Below are 19,945 nucleotides of genomic sequence, written 5' to 3'. Positions count from 1 at the left end.
AGGGAGAGTGAACACAGATTTTAAAAGTGAAAATCATGCTGGAATATTTTGAAGAGGAAACAGAAAGTGTCGATAAGAGTAATGCTGTCAATGTGGTATACATAGATTTCCAGAAAGCATTTGTTCCAGTGCCACCCAAACGTGGAAAATGTTAGAGGAGATGGCATAAAGTCGACAGAAAAGAGTAAAGGTCAATTGATATTTTTCGGGCTGGAGGAAGTTCGAGAGTGGAGTTCCCCAGGGGTCAGTATTGCGTCCCTTGCATTTCCTAATATATATGAACCTTCTGTATCTTGGTGTGCAAGGCACATTTAAAATTTTGAAGATGACAATAAACGTGGAAGAACTGTAAACTATATCCAAAAGGAAATTGACAAGTTGATGGAGTGGGAAGATAGTTGGCAGATGAGGTTCAATGCGGAGAAGTTTAAAGTGATGACTCTTGTTCTGAAGAACATAAGAACTAAGAGTAATTAAGCTCCTAGAGCCTGCTTTGCCACTCAAAATGATCATTGCATTGATCCCACCTCAGCTTCAACTCCATTGTTCTGTCTGCTCCTCATAACCCTTCATCCTGTCGCTAATTACAAATCTAAATATCTCCTCTTTAAATTCACCACACACTGCTATAGTGAATTTCATAGATTCACCTGCCAATTGTTTGCCCATTCATCTAATCTTCTCCATTAGTAAATTTCTTATTTCTTTATTATAAATTCCTGTCATTCCACCTATTTTAGTATCATCTGCAAATTCAGTTTTCACACTTTCGATCCCTACATCTGTATTATTAATCTAGATTGTAAAGACTTGGGGCCCAAAGACCTGCAGCACGGTACCAGTTATATCTTGCCACAGAAAAAGACCCATTTATCCCAACTCTGCTTTTCGTTGGTTAGTCAATCCTCTATCTAAACTAAAATATGACCTTGCATCCCATGTGATCTCACTTTGCGTGTTAACCTTTTCTGTGGCACCTTATCAAATGCCTTCTGGAAGTCCAGATATATTACATCTATAGAACCCCATTATCCACTTCACTTACAGTCATGGAGTCATAGAGATGTACAGCATGGAAACAGACCCTTCCGTCCAACTTGTCCATCCCAACCCAATCTAGTCCCCACCTGTCGGCACCTGGCCCATATCTCTCCAAACCCTTCCTATTCATACACCCATCCAGTTGGCTTTTAAACGTTGCAATTGTACTAGCCTCCACCACTTCCTCTGGCAGCTCATTCCATACATGTACCACCCTCTGCATGAAAAAGTTGCCCCTTTATATCTTTTCCCTCTCACCCTAAACCTATGCCCTCTAGTTCTGGACTCTCCCACACCAGGGAAAAGACTTTGTCTATTTATCCTACCCAAGCCCTTCATGATTTTATAGACCTCTATAAGGTCACACCTCAGCCTCTGATGCTCCAGAAAAACAGGCCCAGCCTACTCAACCTCTCCCTATAGCTCAAATCCTCCAACCCTGGCAACATCCATGTAAATCTTTTCTGAACCCTTTCAAGTTTCATAACATCTTTCTGATAGGAAGGAGACCAGAATTGCATGCAATATTCTAACAGTGGCCGAACCAATGTCCTGTACAGCCGCAATGTGACCTCCCAACTCCTGTACTCAATACTCTGAACAATAAAGGAAAGCATACCAAACGCCTTCCTCACTATCCTATCTACCTGTGACTCTACTTTCAAGGAGCTATGAACCTGCACTCCAAGGTCTCTTTGTTCAGCAATACTCCCTAGGACCTTACCATTAAGTGTATACGTTCTGCTAAGATTTGCTTTCCCAAAATGCAGCACCTCACATTTATCTAAATTAAACTCCATCTACCACTTCTCAGCCCATTGGTCCATCTGATCAAGATCCTGTTGTAATCTGACATAACCTTCTTCGCTGTCCACTACACCTCAATTTTGGTGTCATCAGCAAACTTACTAAGTATACCTCTTATGCTCACGCCCAAATCATTTATATAAATGATGAAATGTGGTGGATCCAGCACCAATCCTTGTGGCACTCCACTGGGCACAACCCTACTTGTTCCATCTTTGAAGACCTCTATCTAATTAATCAAACATGATTTACTCTTCATAAAACCATGATGACCTCTGATGGTTGCTATTACTCCCTTAATAATGGAGTCTAATTGAGAGACATTAAATATTTAAAGAAATATAAAATAGGGTATATAATTCTAAATACATTGCAGGAGCAAAGGGTGTACACGTACACAAATCATTGAAGTGTCAGGACAGGTGAAGAGAGCAGTAAATAAATCATTCAGTGTTCTCAACTTCATTACTGGGGATATAGAGTACAAGAGCATGGAGTTGATATTGAACTTGTGCAAGACATTTGTCAACCCTCAGGTAGAGGATTGTGTACATTTGTGGGTGCCACATTATAGCAAAGATGTGAAAGTATTCAAGAGAATGCAGAAGCGATTTACAAGCACGGTTCTAGGAAGACAACACTTCAGTTAAGAGAACAGATTGAAGACTGATCAATCTGGGATCATTATCCCTGGAGAGAATTAACTAAGCGAAAGTGCAAATGCTGGAGATTTGAGTCGAGAGTGTGGTGCTGGAAAAGCACAGCAGGTCAGGCACCATCCAAGGAACATCAGAATCGAGATTTCGGGCAAAAGCCCTTCATCAGGAATTGGAGAGAAGGCAGCTGAGAAGAGATTTGACAGAAGTTTTCAAAATCATGAGTGACCTGGATAGAGTACATAAGGAGAAGCTGTTCCCACTCACAAAAGAAAAAATGTGAGGGCATAGATCTGAGCAAATAGAGGATAGAGAATGAGCTATCTAGAAATGTGGTGGAGACAGATTCATTTGAAGCTTTCAAGACAACATTGGGTGATTATATGTATAGAAATACTGTGGATGAATATGGGGAAAGATAGGAGATTGATACCAGGTAACAGAACAGATCCAAATGCAATGGACCAAAAGGCCTCCTTCTGTACTGTAACATTTCAATGGTTCAATCTGTGCAGTGTGTTGCTGAATATTTGTCAAGGAGTTTTATTAAAGCAACACTGTACACCTTTTGTGACCAATTGGAAGAGTTTTATTGAAGAGTGATCTGATTGGCTTCATGATCAATGCAAAATGTTATCATCTACAAGATAATTTCTTGACTCAATTGAGGATATGATTGTTTCTCATTAAACTGTGGTGGGGTCATACTGCGAGTCTACAGCCTCAGGCATTCAATTTCTGGCCCGACAACAACTTTAATCCACGTTCATGGAAGAATTCATCTAGAGTTGGGGACTTGAACCCATAGCTTTGCTCTCTGTGATGGAGGGTTGGGGGGAGTTCAAGTCCTACTCCAGGACTTGAGCACAACAACTGCTGTTTAACACTCCAGTATAGGACTAAGGGTTTGAGGAGATTAGCAGCAGGGAGGGATGAAGATTTACTGGGAAGAGTGGGTTATTCCACAAGATTTGTTCATGTTAGAACTGTGTCTAAACAATCAAACTTTCCTCAGTGAATGAAAACAGAATGGTCTATCAGCAGTACATTGAAGACAATCCCTTACGATATCCATTCCAATTCACACCAGGGACTTTAACATGTTTCACATTGCGACATACTTGCACTAAAAGCGTGCTTCCAACCTGTAACATTCCTTCACAACAGATAATTTCGAGTATATCTTGGGCAAGGGAGAAGTGGATGGAGGGGTCTGACCAATGCTCACCTCAACCCTATTCAACATTACAAGGAATACTTCTGTTTTTTTTGGATGGTAGAGTTAAACATAGTAAAAAAAATACATTAAAACAATGGATTGTTGCAATTTTGAACATAAAAATGTTTATCCACAATGTGGCCCTTGTCCAGCAGTGATAGACACCTTGCTGTGTGGGTTCGAGTCCCTGTGACAGACTTTTAATTAGTTCTTTGAACAAAGATTAGTTATGTGTGATCAGCAGTACTCAGCACAGTAACAATTTGTTGACTAGCTCCTGGCCAGTGGGTCTAGCTTTGTGTTTGGAGAGTACAGCTGGAACATTTAGTCTGTGAAGGATAAAAATATCTTTCTTGGCCTCTGTTCTGTGAGTGCAGAGGTAAAAGGACATTGCAAATTCCCTTTGTGAAAGGAAAAGGGGCAGTGACAATCTGTGTGTCCACAACCTCATGTCATCATTGAAGAGTCGAAAGAAAATATCGAATGAGTGCCTGTAATCCAAATTGGTGCCAGAATTGTGTTTCAGTGACATCTTGTGTCTTCCATCTTTATTATTTGTATTTTATCTTATCGCTTTGTGCATCTGTTTGTGTATTTATGGGAATTTTGGAAAGGGGTAAAATTTAAGTGATAGGGAGGTGTATTTAGTCATTCATGTTTCTTTTCTGCCTTCAGTTAAAAAAAAGTTGATTTGCAATGAAGAGCTGTTTTCTTCTTTTGTATAGAAATCTGATGAGTTCTTTTAACCTGCATTTGTCAGTCAGGTAAGTTGGGAACTTTGAAGGGTTCAGTTGAGTGTATTCACATCTGTGATGAATCTGGAATATTGCTGCTTGATTCCAATCTTTTGCATCTTCTGGTTTATCAAGAACACTATTGCAAATAAAGTGCAGGGCCATGTAGCCGACACACACCTGATCATCCTCTGCTTCTGTTTAAACATACCACACACAGAAAACAGGTGTCTACACAGGAAGAAGCTGTCACAGAAGTTTTATTGCAAATCGCATACACAATGGATGGGCCTCTCCCCTGGTACTGCAGATGGCTGTTTAAATCTATCTAGGCTTTGTCTCACACCTCACAGTTGACTAGTTTCTCTCCTGGGTGCATGTGTTGGTACGTGCAGAGGTTTGTTAAATGCAAGAAAGATTTGTAACATTTCTCACATTTCGTTCTTCAAAGTGTGAATCGTCTGCTATATAAGGAGGTTCAATGATGTCCCAAAAGTTTGTTTAAATATCACACCTGAAGACTTTATTTCCAGTGTGGACTAACACTCCAGTGAAGGACTTCAAGGCTCAATAATCATGTGGAGGGTTTGTCATATACCTCTCATTCAAAGGACTTCTCCCTTCATGAATCCTCTGGTCTCTCACAAAAGCATAGGAGTCAGTAAAAGCCTAATTAGAAATCTCACGTCTGAATGGTTTCTCCCCTGTATGTAAACGTTGGTGTCTCCTAAGGTTAGACGACTGTGAGAATGATTTCTTGCACACAACACACATAAATGGCTTGGCCCCTGTATGAACACGTCGATGCACACGAAGGGTCGATGAGTCCGAGAATGATTTGTCACACACTTCACATGTGAATGGTTTCTCCCCTGTGTGAGTGCGACGGTGTACACGGAGAGTTGATGAGTCGGTGAATGGTTTGTCACACACTTCACATATGAATGGTTTCTCCCCTGTGTGAATGCGTTGATGGATGCGGAGAGTTGATGAGACAGAGAATGATTTGTTACACACGTCACACGTGAATGGTTGGTCCCTTGTGTGAATGCGTTGGTGGTTGAGGAGGGTTGAGGATCGTGAGAACAATTTGTCACACAACTTGCACATAAATGGCTTGTCCCCTGTGTGAATGCGTTGGTGGTCAAGGAGACGTGATGACCTCGAGAATGATTTGTCACAAACATCACACGTGAATGGCTTCTCCCCTGTGTGCATGGACTGATGGAGTCGGAGGTGCGATAATTGCGAGAATGATCTGTCACACACTTTGCATATGAATGGTTTCTCCCCTGTATGGATGCGTTGGTGGATGCGGAGGTGCGATGGTTGCGAGAATGCTTTGTCACAAACTTTGCATGCGAATGGTTTCTCCCCAGTGTGAATGCGTAGGTGCAAGCGGAGATGTGATGACTGCGAGAATGATTTTTCACACGACTTGCACTTGAATGGTTTCTCTCCAGTGTGAATGCGCCGGTGATTCACAAGAGTCAACGAGTGTGTGAAGGCTTGGTCACATATGTCACACCTGAAAGGTTTCTCCCCTGTGTGGATCCTCTGGTGTGTCTTCAGATCAGAAGAGTAGATGAAAGATTTGTCACAAAACTGACAGCTGAAGGGTTTCTCCCCTGTGTGAATGCGTTGATGATTTAGGAGGGTCGTAGATGTTGCAAAAGCTTTATCACAAACTTCACATTTAAATGGTTTCTCCCCTGTGTGAACATATCGGTGATTGCGAAGGTGTGATGACCGAGAGAATGATTTATTGCACACTCCACAAATGAATGACTTCTCCCTACTATGGATATTTTGGTGTTTCGTGAGCATCGAGGACTGCATGAAACCCTGGTCACACATCTCACACTTGAATGGTTTTTCCTCTAGATGGCTGTTTAGTGATGCAGCTTTTGTGCTAGATCTTGTGAGCCTGTGGAATCCTCCTTACACACCTCACACATGAACAGTTTCCACCTTGTCAGAATGAGTCAGTGAATGATTGGGGCCACTTCCTCTTCTTCCTAGCCTCACTCTGATCGATCACCCACAGCTGAAGAGTCAGAAAGGTTGGTTTTGATTAAAGGCTCCACATCACTGACCAGTTTCAGATCTGATGATGTGTCAGAGCTCCTCTGATCTGACCGATTTCGAGATCATAGTTTCACTGCCCAACCTTCTCTGTGTTGAGCAATGCTGTGAAGGAATAGGATGTCTTTCCACAGCTGAGCAGTTGTTCCTTGAGTGATGGTCAGGATCTGTCTGTGGTGTCTATTTTCTCTGTATTCTCTGGTGTAGTACAGTGCAATCCTTCTGTAAAACAGGAAGAGGAAACATGATTTCCTCCAAGTCCTTCTCCTCCTTTGCTGAAGGGTCCAACTCCTTGGTAATTTTTTGTCTATACTTTCAAAGGATCTGACTACCTAGCATTTATTGCCCATCCTTAACTGCCCATGAGAAGTCTTCTTGAACTGCTTCAGTTCCTCTGGTGTAGATTGATTGCCAGTAACAGTGACAGAACAGTAAAGTAGTCTGAAGTCAGGTTAGAGCATAGTTTGGAAGGAAATTTGCAGAGATGATGTTCCCATGTATCTGATGCTCTTGTCCTTTCAATGGTAAAGATTGCAGGTTTAGAAGGTGCTGTCGGAAGGGTTGTGAATTGTTGCTATGCTATGGTGGGGTTGTTATGTGGGATGGGGGCAGGGAGGCTTTCAAAGAGGAGGACAGTGAAATTCAGGGGAGGGGGCATGGAGAGCAAGGGTCAGGTCATATGTGAGGGGAAGTAGAGTCGGTCCTGGGGTGTTTGTGATATAAAGGCAAGGTATGGGTCGGGAGTGAGATGGTATGGGTAGGATCATAGGTGGGCAGGTCTCTCCTCCTCCCTCGCCTGGTGACCAGGATTTGAGACCTGGCCACTCCGTAGCTTTGCTTCTTAACCAGACAGCAAGTTTGTTGTGCTGGCCAGAAGTTTTGAAATGTCATTTTTGATAATTATTCATGTAAATTATCAATTTAATGGATTGGAATTGTTTTTCCCCAGCCTCCAACCAGGTTCACATTCATGGCAAACCTTCAAACCTTGCTTTTCTAAAGCTTGCATACTCCTCCCAACTAAGTGAAAAATTGTAATAAGGCCCACCTAGCGAGGAGGTTGGCCAAGCTGATATTTTAAAATTCATTCATGGTATGTGGGCGCCTCAGGCTAGGCCAGCATTTATTGCACATCCCTAATTGTCCTGAGGGCAGTTAAAAGCCAACCACATTGCTCTGGGTCTGGAGTTACATGTAAACCAGACCAGGTAAGGATGACACATTCCCTTCCCAAAAACCAAATGAATTTTTGCAAATATCAACAATGGTTTTATGGTGGTAATTCCAGATTTTTTTATTGAATTCAAATTACACCATCTGCCATGGTGGAATTCAAACCAAGGTCTCCAGAACATTAGCTGAATTTATGGATTAATAGTCTAGCGATAATACCACTAGGCCATTGCCTCTGCTTATAACTGAGAGTGGTATACACTGCTGCAAGTGTGCCTCACTGGTGGAGAGAATGTTGAAGGTGGTGGATGGGGTGCCAATGAAGTGGGCAGCTTTGTCCTGAACAGTGTCAAGTTTCCCAAGTGTTTTCAGAGTTGCAGTCATCCAGTCAGGCAGAAAGTATTCCATCACATTCCTGACTTGTACCTTATAGATGGTGGACAAGCTTTGGGGACTCAGGTTAGCTACTCACCACAGGATTCCTCGCTCTTGATGCCACTGTACTTAAATGGCAAGTTTTTTGTGTGTTTGTGTGTGTGTGTGGAGGGTGACTAGGTATGTATGATTGGAGGAGGATGTGGGGGGCAATGAGAGACACAGACAGTGCTGATCACCAAGACCCAGGAAAAGGTTGCCTCCATTCTGCAAATGGTTTATCAATCAATGGTCCACAGGATACTAACCAGCTCCCAACAGAAACAAACAGAACTCAACAGTAGGAAATCAGTAAAAATCCTGTGGTGAGGCCTCATCTGGAATACTGTGTCTAGTGCTGGTCACCCAGTTATAGAAAATAGTATTAAGCTGGAGGGTTCAGAAGACATTTACCAGGATGTTACTGGGTATGGAAAGTTTGACACATACAGAAAGGCTGGATAGGCTTTCACTGGAACATAAGAGATTGAGAGGCAACCTGACAGAAGTTCATAAAAATAATGAGAGCTATACACAAAGTTAACGGTAGTTGTCTTTTCCCCAAGATGGAGGATTTCAAGCTGAGGGGGCACATTTTTATGGTGAGAGGAGATAGATTTAAAACGATGAGGTGTACTTTTTTTTTAAGAAAGGGTGGTTCATATGTGGAATGAACTTGCTGAAAAATTGGTAAATGTGGGTAAAATTACAATGTTTAAAAGACATTTGGATAGGTACGTGAATTGGAAAGATTTGGAGGGAGATGGGCCACAGCAGGCGGGGGACTAGTTTAGTTTGGAATTATGTTCGGCATGGACTGGTTGAACCTAAGGGTCTGTTTCCATGCTGTATAACTTTCATGACGCTGCACTTCCCAAATAATGACACCTCACCTTCTCATATTCAGGAAAGGGCCATCAACAAAACTCAGCCTGGAAATCAGAGGGAAATGCTTCCAATAAACACTCAATATCCAACACACAGCTCCAGTCACACAGTTCAGCTCAAAGCACCGAGGAAACAGCTCTCTCAGCTGGATCTTCTCACACAGCATAAGGGACATTTCCACCCCTGATTACCCACAGGATAGTCAGACTGCCTGAAGATTGGTGTGGATATTATGGGATACAATTTGTATAAAAGCTGCTCCTTCACTCACCATCTCCTCACTTGGTTTTCAGTCCCTATAGGAAGTGAACCAGCTCTGGAAGAGGAAGAGGAGACAATGGGCAGAGTGGGTGGGCTCTCTGATTGACGTCTCTCACAGTCAATCCAAATATTTCTGGAGCAACGTGAGTTTCCTGAAACTTGGGAAACTGACCGGGGGAGTGGAGGTGACTTTGAGCAGCAGATCAGGTGGGGATTTAAACTTGTCACTGTCCCGTCTGAATAAAACCTCACTTATTGCAGCTTCTGTCTCGGTTCCCCTGATAAATGTTTGACAGAGATTTCTAGTGTGGGAATAGCATCCTTCATCCTCAGAGAGTTTCAAACTGACAGCATCAATGTGGGATGTGTAGCCTCGGGTGTGTTTGACAGCAGCTCAGAAGAGGAAGACCCAGAGCATTCAAGGCAGGGATGATGTGCGTGGTGGGATCAGCATATGTACAGGAGAGAGAGAGCGCGTGCGCGCGCTCCGGGATTGAATCTGTTCTCAAGGAATAACTTGTTCTTTAAGGCACTGAAACTCACAGAATGACCCCTTGAGGGAGTGACATCCATCACTCTGACTGGAAGCGTCAGCTGCCCTCTTGTCCCTTATTTTATGTGACATTTTTTGAGTAAAAAATGAGGTCTGCAGATGCTGGAGATCACAGCTGCAAATGTGTTGCTGGTCAAAGCACAGCAGGTTAGGCAGCATCTCAGGAATAGAGAATTCGACGTTTCGAGCATAAGCCCTTCATCAGGAATAAGAGAGAGAGAGCCAAGCCGGCTGAGATAAAAGGTAGGGAGGAGGGACTAGGGGGAGGGGCGATGGAGGTGGGATAGGTGGAAGGAGGTCAAGGTGAGGGTGATAGGCCGGAGTGGGGTGGGGGCGGAGAGGTCAGGAAGAGGATTGCAGGTTAGGAGGGCGGTGCTGAGTTGAGGGAACCGACTGAGACAAGGTGGGGGGAGGGGAAATGAGGAAGCTGGAGAAATCTGAATTCATACCTTGTGGTTGGAGGGTTCCCAGGCGGAAGATGAGGCGCTCCTCCTCCAGCCGTCGTGTAGTTGTGTTCTGCCGGTGGAGGAGTCCAAGGACCTGCATGTCCTCGGTGGAGTGGGAGGGGGAGTTAAAGTGTTGAGCCACGGGGTGATTGGGTTGGTTGGTTCGGGCGGCCCAGAGGTGTTCTCTGAAGCGTTCCGCAAGTAAGCGGCCTGTCTCACCAATATAGAGGAGGCCACATCGGGTGCAGCGGATGCAATAGATGATGTGTGTGGAGGTACAGGTGAACTTGTGGCGGATATGGAAGGATCCCTTGGGGCCTTGGAGGGAAGTGAGTGTGGAGGTGTGGGCGCAAGTTTTACATTTCCTGCGGTTGCAGGGGAAGGTGCCGGGGGTGGAGGTTGGGTTGGTGGGGGGTGTGGATCTGACAAGGGAGTCACGAAGGGAGTGGTCCTTGCGGAACGCTGATAGGGGAGGGGAGGGAAATATATCCTTGGTGGTGGGGTCCGTTTGGAGGTGGCGGAAATGGCGGCGGATAATACGTTGTATGCGCAGGTTGGTGGGGTGGTAGGTGAGAACCAGTGGGGTTCTGTCTTGGTGGCGGTTGGAGGAGCGGGGCTCAAGGGCGGAGGAGCGGGAAGTGGAGGAGATGCGGTGGAGGGCATCACCCCAACTCCTCACTTTTCCACATAGTAATCAATTGATCCTTCCCTTTCCAGGATTTGAGGTGACAATATGTTCTTGACTGAAGATTAAGGGGAGTTTGGAGATGGGGTACTAGTTTGCAAGGACAGAGGACTCCAAAGATTTTTGTCTGAGGGGTGATAACAGAAAAGCACGACAATATATTAAGAGAGTCAACTGTGTACAAAATCAGAGAATATGGGACCATGAAGAGTATTTTAGCTGATCAGCAGTTTCGTGAGAATAGAGTTGAGGAAACAGAAGGTGGGTCACATGGACAAGATGAGCTGAGAGAGAGCATAAAGGGAGAGAAAGAAGAAACCAGAGAAAGATGTGACTTCAGGCAAGGGGAGTTCAAGGGGAAGCATTAATGGACACTTGTTCAGACGGGTGAGTGGAAGGGAGGGAAATGGCAGAGGCAACTGATGGGAGTATTTCAATCTTATTTCCCTGAGCAGGGACATCAATAACTAGGGAGCAGAGATTTAAAGTAACTGATGGAAAGATTAGTGAGGAGTTGAAAGTAATTTCTTTTTGCCTTGAGGGTGGTGAGGATTCAACATTTGAAAAAGAATGCTCAGACAAGAGCCTGGTGAACAGTGACAGCAGAGCTTCCAAATAAAAACCTGAGGGATGAGGCCCAAACCAAGTAGCAGCAGAAAAGCAGAACTCCTGAGGCAATGTCAGCATTCAAAGACTGATGCAGGGCAAGGATTTTGGCTGCTTAGGAAACAGCCTGAGGGACCGAGAGAGTAGTACCAGGAGGGAGACAGTATGTATAGTTCTTTTTGTTGTGGTTTATAGTTTTTTAGGCATAGGGAAAGAAATAGGCAATGAGAAATCTGATTTGGTGAGTTGTGGATAACACTGAGTAATGGTTCTGAGTTTTTTTGTCATTAATAAGCATCACAATAGCAGGAGAAGTTGGCCTTTTGGAATGTTCCTCCTGCAATCTGTGGGAAATCAAGAAAAGTTACAGTGTCCATGGTGACCATGTATGCAAGGAGTGTCTTCAGTTGCAATGCCTGCATGGAGCAGCTGAAGCTGAGGATATACTCACTGTGGAATATCCATGAGGGTGATAATGTTGTTAATAAAATGTTCAGTGAGTTTCTCAAAACCACAAGTCCGGCCTACACAGGCCGAAAGTGTTAGGTGACTACCAGAAAAACAAGTAGTCATCCCCTGTGCAGGAGACTGTTATGGCTACCCCCCCTCTCAAACAGATATGGCACATTGGATATTGCCTGGGGTACAATAACTTCTCAGGGATAAGCAGTGGATTTTTAAAAAATTCACCCAGGTCATTTTTTTTTGTGCCAGCACTTTGATAATCCTACTGGAGATGAACAGTGTTAGACCCTATCCTAGGGAATGAAGCTGGTCAAGTGGCTGCAATGGCTCAGTGGGTGAGTAATTTGGGGATAGAGACCATTGCATTGTATGTTACAAAGTCAGGTGGAAAGTGAGAAGGACAGTGCAGAAGTGAAATATCTAAATTGGGGGAAGGCCAATTTTAATATCATTAGACAGGATCTGTCAAACATTGACTGGGAGCAGCTACTTGTAGGTGAGTCTATTTTTGGAAAGCCAGTGTACAGTAGTACAGTGAGAATTCAGGGCCAATGCGTTCCTCAAAGAGTAAAAGGCAAGAACAGCAAGCCCAGGAAATTCTGGATGTCGAGGGAATCGAAAGGTTAGGAAAGAAAAAGAAGCATGTCAGGTACAGCACATTGTAAACAGGAGATGCCCTTCAGAATATAGAGTGTAGGGGAATGCTTACAAAGAAATTAGGAACGTAAAGAGGCCATTGTGAGAAACAAAGCTCACTCACTTCAATAATTTCAGTCCGAGACAAGATCTGAAGCATTAGTATCATAGAACATAGAACATAGAAGGATACAGCGCAGTACAGGCCCTTCGGCCCTCGATGTTGCGCCGACCGAATCCTACCTAACCTATACTAGCCCAATAACTTCCAAATGCCTATCCAATGCCCGCTTAAATGACCATAAAGAAGGAGAGTTCACCACTGATACGGGCAGGGCATTCCATGAACTCACAACCCGCTGTGTGAAGAATCTACCCCTAACATCTGTCCTATACCAACCACCCCTTAATTTAAAGCTATGTCCCCTAGTAACACCTGACTCCATTAGCGGTAAAAGGTTCTTAGTATCTACCCTATCTAAACCCCTAATCATCTTATACACTTCTATCAGATCTCCCCTAAACCTTCTCTTCTCCAATGAGAACAGCCCCAAGTGCCTCAGCCTTTCCTCATAAGATTTTCCTACCATTCCAGGCAACATCCTGGTAAACCTCCTCTGCACTCGTTCTAAAGCTTCCACATCCTTCCTATAGTATGGCGACCAAAACTGCACACAATACTCCAGATGAGGCCTCACCAGAGTCTTATACAACTGCAACATGACCTCAGGACTCCGGAACTCAATTCCTCTGCCAATAAAGCCCAGTACACCATATGCCTTCCTCACAGCACTATTTACCTGGGTGGCAACTTTCAGAGATCTGTGTACATAGACACCAAGATCCCTCTGCTCATCCACACTACCAAGTAGCCTACCATTAGCCCAGTAATCCATCATCTTGTTATTCCTACCAAAGTGAACAACTTCGCACTTAGCTACATTGAATTCCATTTGCCACATTTCCGCCCAGCTCTGCAACTTATCTATATCCCGCTGTAACCTACCACTTCCTTCCTCACTATCCACAACTCCACCGACTTTTGTGTCATCCGCAAACTTGCTTACCCAGCTTTCAAGTCCTTCCTCTAGATCATTTATAAAGATAACAAAAAGCAATGGTCCCAAAACAGATCCTTGTGGTACACCGCTAGTAACTGCACTCCAAGATGAACATAATCCATCAACTACTACCCTCTGTCTCCTTCCAGCCCGCCAATTCCTAATCCAAACCTCTAATGTATCCTCAATGCCATACCTCCGAAGTTTTAGCATTAGCCTACCATGGGGAACCTTATCGAACGCCTTACTAAAATCCATATACACAACATCTACTGCTTTACCCTCATCCACTTCCTTAGTCACCTTCTCAAAGAACTCAATAAGGTTTGTGAGGCACGACCTGCCCTTCACAAAACCGTGCTGGCTATCCCTGATCACGTTATTCCTACCCAGATGTTCATAAATCTTATCCCTTACCATTCTCTCTAAGACTTTGCCCACCACTGAAGTCAGACTCACTGGCCTATAGTTACTAGGGCTATCCCTACTCCCTTTCTTGAACAATGGGACCACATTCGCTATCCTCCAGTCCTCTGGTACTATTCCCGTTGACAATGACGACATAAAAATCCAGGCCAATGGCTCTGCTATCTCCTCCCTAGCTTCCCATAGGATCCTGGGGTAAATGCCATCAGGCCCAGGAGACTTATCTATATTCATCCTTTCCAATATTCCCAAAACCTCTTCCCTGCATATTTCCAGGGCATCCATTCTAATTATTTGTGATTCCATATTCACATCAGCAACAGTGTCCTGTTCCTGAGTGAATACTGATGAAAAGTACTGATTTAATGTCTCTCCAATCTCCTCCGCCTCCACACACAACTTCCCACTACTATCCTTGACTGGACCGATACCTACCCTAGTCATCCTTTTATTCTTGACATACCTATAGAAAGCCTTTGGGTTTTCCCTAATCCTACCAGCTGAAGACTTTTCATGTCCCCTTCTCGCTTCTCTTAGCTCCCTCTTTAGCTCCTTCCTGGCTACCTTATAACTCTCAATCGCCCCTACTGAACCTTCACGCCTCATCTTTACATATGCCGCCTTCTTCCCTTTCACAAGGGACTCCAATTCCTTACTAAACCACGGCTGCCTAACAAGGCCCTTTACACCATGCCTGACTGGTACATACCTATCGAGGACACGCAGTAGCTGCTCCTTGAACAATCCCCACATCTCATTAGTGTTCTTCTCTTGAAGCCTGTTTTTCCAATCCACACAACCTAAGTCATGCCTCACTGCATCATAATTTCCCTGCCCCCAGCTATAGCTCTTGCCCTGCGGCGCACGATTATCCCTCTCCATCACTAAAGTAAAAGTCACCGAGTTGTGGTCACTGTCCCCGAAGTGCTCACCTACCTCCAAGTCTAACACCTGGCCTGGTTCATTACCTAGAACCAAATCCAATATAGCCTCCCCTCTTGTTGGCCTGTCGACATATTGTGTCAGGAAACCCTCCTGCACACATTGTACAAACACCGACCCATCTAATGAACTCGAGCTATAGCTCTCCCAGTCAATATCTGGGAAGTTAAAGTCCCCCATAACAACCACCCTGCTACCTTCACTCTTTTCCTGAATCATCCTCGCAATATTATCCTCTACTTCTCTAGGACTATTAGGAGGCCTGTAGAAAACACCTAACAGGGTGACCTCACCTTTCCTATTTCTAACCTCAGCCCAAACTACCTCAGATGGCAAGTCCTCTTCCATCGTCCATTCCACTGCTGTGATACTGTCTTTGACAAGTAATGCCACGCCTCCCCCTTTTTTACCCCCATGTCTGATCCTACTAAAACATTTGAACCCTGGAACGTGCAACAGCCATTCTTGTCCCTGTTCTACCCACGTCTCTGTAATGGCCACAACATCGAAGTCCCAGGTACCAACCCACGCTGCAAGTTCACCTACCTTATTCCTTATACTTCTGGCATTGAAGTATACACACTTCAATCCACCTTTCTGGTTACAGGCACCCTCCTTAGAGATCGCTGCATTATTCCTAACCTCCCTACACTCAAGGTCCTGTACCCTAAAGCTACAGTCCTGGTTCCCATGCCCCCGCGGAGTTAGTTTAAACCCTCCCAAAGAGCACTAGCAAACCTCCCCCCAAGGACACTGGTGCCCCTCAGGTTCAGGTGTAGCCCATCCTTTTTATAGAGGTCCCACCTTCCCCAGAAAGGACCCCAAAGGACCTATCATTTATTACATTCTTGCAAGAGGGGTGTGGTATCTATTTGCAAAATAGTCACACACACACACACACACACCGTGTTTAACTAGTACACAATATTTATGTAATTCATTCCTCTTCCCTCCTCCCATTGCTCCTCCCCTGTTTACATCTCCCACTTCTCTAAGTCCAGCACCCATTACTCTTGTTTATCTCTTGCCTTATTTGGCCTTGTCTGTGACAAGATGCTTATTTATGGCCTCACAAGGCTGTTTGACTGCATCCTGCTGTGGTCCATTGTTAGGTATATCCTCCTTTACTGCCATCTGCTTCCTTGTTTGCTATGACCTTATGACCTCATGACTTCTTGATTGTGGTTTGTTCTTGTTTTTACAGAAGCAGGAAACAGTTGCTTGTAACTACTGTTTGTACAGGTATATCTAGCTTAACCCTCTCCCCTCACAGCACCTATCTATTTGTCTGTAACATCTACCATTGTTTGCAGGCACATTTCATTCTTGTATGCACATTTTAGCTAATACAAAAACAATTATATATTTCCTTTACATAGTTTTCATTCTTGTTAACTCAGCTCTTGGCTGAAACAATTATACACTGGTGTGAGTTCATTTACCTTGCATAAGCAATTTATGATTGCAGAAGTAACACTGCTTTACCTATATCCCACACCATGAAATATCTTTAGCAGATACTATAAAGAAAAACCTCAAAGCATTTTATCACTATGTTTAGAGAAAAAGAATTACCTCAAAAGTGTGGGGCTTATTAGAGACCAAAGGGTCAGTGTTTGAGGACATAGGTGAGGTTTTAAATAAATATTTCTTATCTGTATTCATAAAGGAGAAAGATGGTGTAGTTGGAAATTTCACTTGGGATGTAAAGTTCTCGAGCATGTAAAGATTAATGAGGAGGGATTAGATATTTTAGCAGACATAAAGGTGAAGAAATCTCCAGGGCCTGATGCAGTGTATCCCAGGCTGGTATGGGATGCAAAGGACCCTGGCAGAAATAGTTAGTACTTAGCTAGCTACAGGTGAAGTACCAGATGGCTGAATGATAGTTAATGTGGTTCCTTTGCTCCAGAGGGCAAAAAGAAAGACCAAGTAATTAAAGAACAGACAGTCTGACTTCAGTGGTCGAGGAATCATTGGAAAAAAATTCTGAAGGACAGGATTAATCAAAACTTGGAAAGGCAGGGATTGATCACAGATGGTCAGCACAGGTTTGTTGGCGGGAGAACCTGTCTGACTAACTGAATGAGTTTTTTGAAAAGGTGGTTAAATATATTGGGGGACGCAGTGTGGTTGATATGGTTCACATGGACTCCAATGAGTCCTTTGACCAGGAATCACATGACAGTCCAGTGCAAAAGGTGAGAGCCCATGGCATCCAACCCAAGTTGGTAAACTGGATCTAAAATTGGCTTGCATATAGGAGGCAAAGAGTGATGGCGAAGGGTTGTTTTTGTGATTGGAAGCCTGGGAACAGCAATATACCACAGGGATCAGTGCTGGGACCTTCGCTGTTTGTTATTTACATGAACATTTACAATTTACTTGAACGTGAATGTAGAAGGTATAATTTGTAAGTTTGTAGATCACATTAAAACAAGTGGTGTTGTGATAGTGAGGGGAATGATGGGATGATCTCAAGATACTACCTAATATTGATCAGCTGGTAAAATGAGTCAAGCTATGGCAGATAGAATTTAATACTCATAGGTATGAGGTGATGCATTTTGCAATATCTTATCAGGAAAGGATACAATCAATGAATGGTAGGTCCCCATGGAGTACTGAGGGAAAAAAAACGGTCCTTGGTGTACATGTCCATACAAGGTATCAGCAAAGGCCGACAGATTAGATTAGATTACTTCCAGTGTGGAAACAGGCCCTTCGGCCCAACAAGTCCACACCGACCCGCCGAAGCGCAACCCACCCATACCCCTACATATACCCCTTACCTAACACTAGGGGCAAGTTAGCATGGCCAATTAACCTGACCCGCACATCTTTGGACTGTGGGAGGAAACCGGAGCACCCGGAGGAAACCCACGCAGACACGGGGAGAACGTGCAAACTCCACACAGTCAGTCGCCTGAGGCGGGAATTGAACCCAGGTCCCTGGCGCTGTGAGGCAGCAGTGCTAACCACTGTGCCACCGTACCGCCCCTAATGAGGACAGGATACCTGCCCTCATTAGCCAGGGTGTAGAATATAGGAATAGGAAGTCTTGTTACAACTTTTAAAAACATTGGTTAGGCCACAGATGGAATATTGTGTGCACTTCTGGTCACCACATCAACAGAAGGATGTTGTGGAGATTTACTGGGATGTTGCCTGGCCAGAAATAACTGGTTATGAGCAGAGACTCAATCAACTGGGTTTGTTTTCCTTAGAGCAGAGGAGTCTGAGGGAGAATTCTGATTGAGATATACACATATTATGAGAGGCAGAGACAGGGTAGGTAATGAGAATCTCTTTCCCATGGCAGACATATCTATGGCATCATTAATGGTTGAGGGTAAATCATTTGGAAGGGATCTGAGGAAACAGGTTTTCAACCAGAGGGTGTGTTGGGGTGATTACACTACTGGGGTGTTTAATGTAGGGCTAGGGAGGGTAATACTATTGGAACTCATAGTTGATAAAAGTACCTGTTAATTTACTTACTGGAATTATTGATTAAATCTCGGAAAACGGCTAGCCTGTCAGACGCATAGTGATGAGAGTTGATTCTCTAAACAATGAACTATTGATTACAGGATCGGAACCGCTGGCCCCAGGATGTCTGTGCCATTGTCAAGCACAGCGGGAGCTGGACAGGCACCTCGATGCGGCCAATGGGAAGATGGATCCCGTCGCGCGCAGATGAACGGACCAATGAGGAAGGCGGACAAGGAAAATCTAACCGGGGACTCCAGGCAGCGCGAAGTATAACTGTGCCAAGTCCGAACGAGGGGGCAGAACGCCTTCTCCAACGAATGCATGCTTGACAATTCGTTGTATCGTTTCCCAGTTAAGATTCTGTGAATAAATGGCAGTCTGCGCCAAACTAAAGTTGTCAGTGTGGGTCTCTCCTTCCAAAAGAACACGCAAAGACGGGACCCCTCGGGTCCGTCTTAACAGGTGGTACAAATATGGAGTGCGCTGCCTGAGGGAGGAGTGAAGGCAGATACTCTTGCAACATTTAAGAAACACCTGGATGAGCATTTAAAATGCAAGGGTATAGTATGCTATGGACTGAGTGCAGTTATATGGAATTAATGTAGTTTGGTGTTTGTTGGTCAGCATAGACATGGTGGGCTGAAGACCCTGCTCTTTGCTGTATGACTCTATGTCTATTAATGACTCTCCACATTCAATGTGGGGTTGGAAATAACTTCTCCAGCTTGACTGTGTTCCATCAAACACTCAGAGGGAGGTTATAGCATGCTGCTGACCAGTTTTACCGAAGAACATCAGATTTTCAGACAGTCAGTCATTGTTCTGGAATGTGGCTGTTCTGAATGAAGCCAGTGGGATTTAGGATGTTATTTTTTTGATTTAGGTATCCTCGGTCAGTACCTTGTCTGTATTTTGTTCCTCACTCCTGAAGTCTACTCACCTTTTCTTCACCAGCTTTGCTTTTCCTGACACCAAGGACTTTACCATTTTTCCCAGCTTAGAGAAAGTAGAGATAGGGAAAGGATCCAATCCCACAGTGAAATTGAGCATATATTGTGGTACAGGACTCTATCACTATTGGATCCTGAGTATTTCAGTGAATATGAATACATCAGGCTAATATATCTGGTACTTTTGGTTAAGATGAAAAGTTAATTTATTGAAGGTTTTATATCTATATCACATAAACAAAAAAAAATTAATACTTGAAATTTGAGTCAGCCAAAATAACAAGGCTTTTGAAAATTATTGAAGACCTTTCCCAGAACAAGAAACCTTGGAAGGGTGTAAGGTGAATAAGCTACACCGTTATTATGTTGAACTATGATGGGCTCAGGGAGATTCACCTGCAC

The 19,945-nt window shown here is 44.0% G+C and overlaps 1 protein-coding gene and 1 long non-coding RNA gene across 2 annotated transcripts; one reads left to right on the top strand and one right to left on the bottom strand.

Moving 5' to 3' along the window:
• Positions 1-3,083: 3,083 nt before the first annotated feature.
• Positions 3,084-6,759, bottom strand: LOC132832781 (zinc finger protein 271-like). The gene has a single exon (XM_060850927.1). It carries the CDS (start codon positions 6,312-6,314, stop codon positions 5,127-5,129), a length of 1,188 nt encoding a protein of 395 aa, XP_060706910.1. The 5' UTR covers positions 6,315-6,759; the 3' UTR covers positions 3,084-5,126.
• A 2,568-nt stretch (positions 6,760-9,327) lies between these two features.
• LOC132832800 (uncharacterized) lies at positions 9,328-18,986 on the top strand. The gene is made up of 2 exons (XR_009646986.1): positions 9,328-9,485; positions 18,692-18,986. It is a non-coding gene; the product is annotated as an uncharacterized LOC132832800 (long non-coding RNA).
• The last annotated feature ends 959 nt before the right edge of the window (positions 18,987-19,945 follow it).

This window comes from Hemiscyllium ocellatum, chromosome 35 (genome assembly GCF_020745735.1).
Source record: "Hemiscyllium ocellatum isolate sHemOce1 chromosome 35, sHemOce1.pat.X.cur, whole genome shotgun sequence".
NCBI lineage: Eukaryota > Metazoa > Chordata > Chondrichthyes > Orectolobiformes > Hemiscylliidae > Hemiscyllium > Hemiscyllium ocellatum.
Note: the sequence above shows the minus strand (reverse complement) of the source record. Positions and strands in the feature narration are given on the sequence as shown.

Coding starts and splice junctions, on each gene's coding strand:
- LOC132832781 (XM_060850927.1), bottom strand. CDS start 6,314: ATGTGTGACCAGGGTTTCATGCAGTCCTCGATGCTCACGAAACACCAA.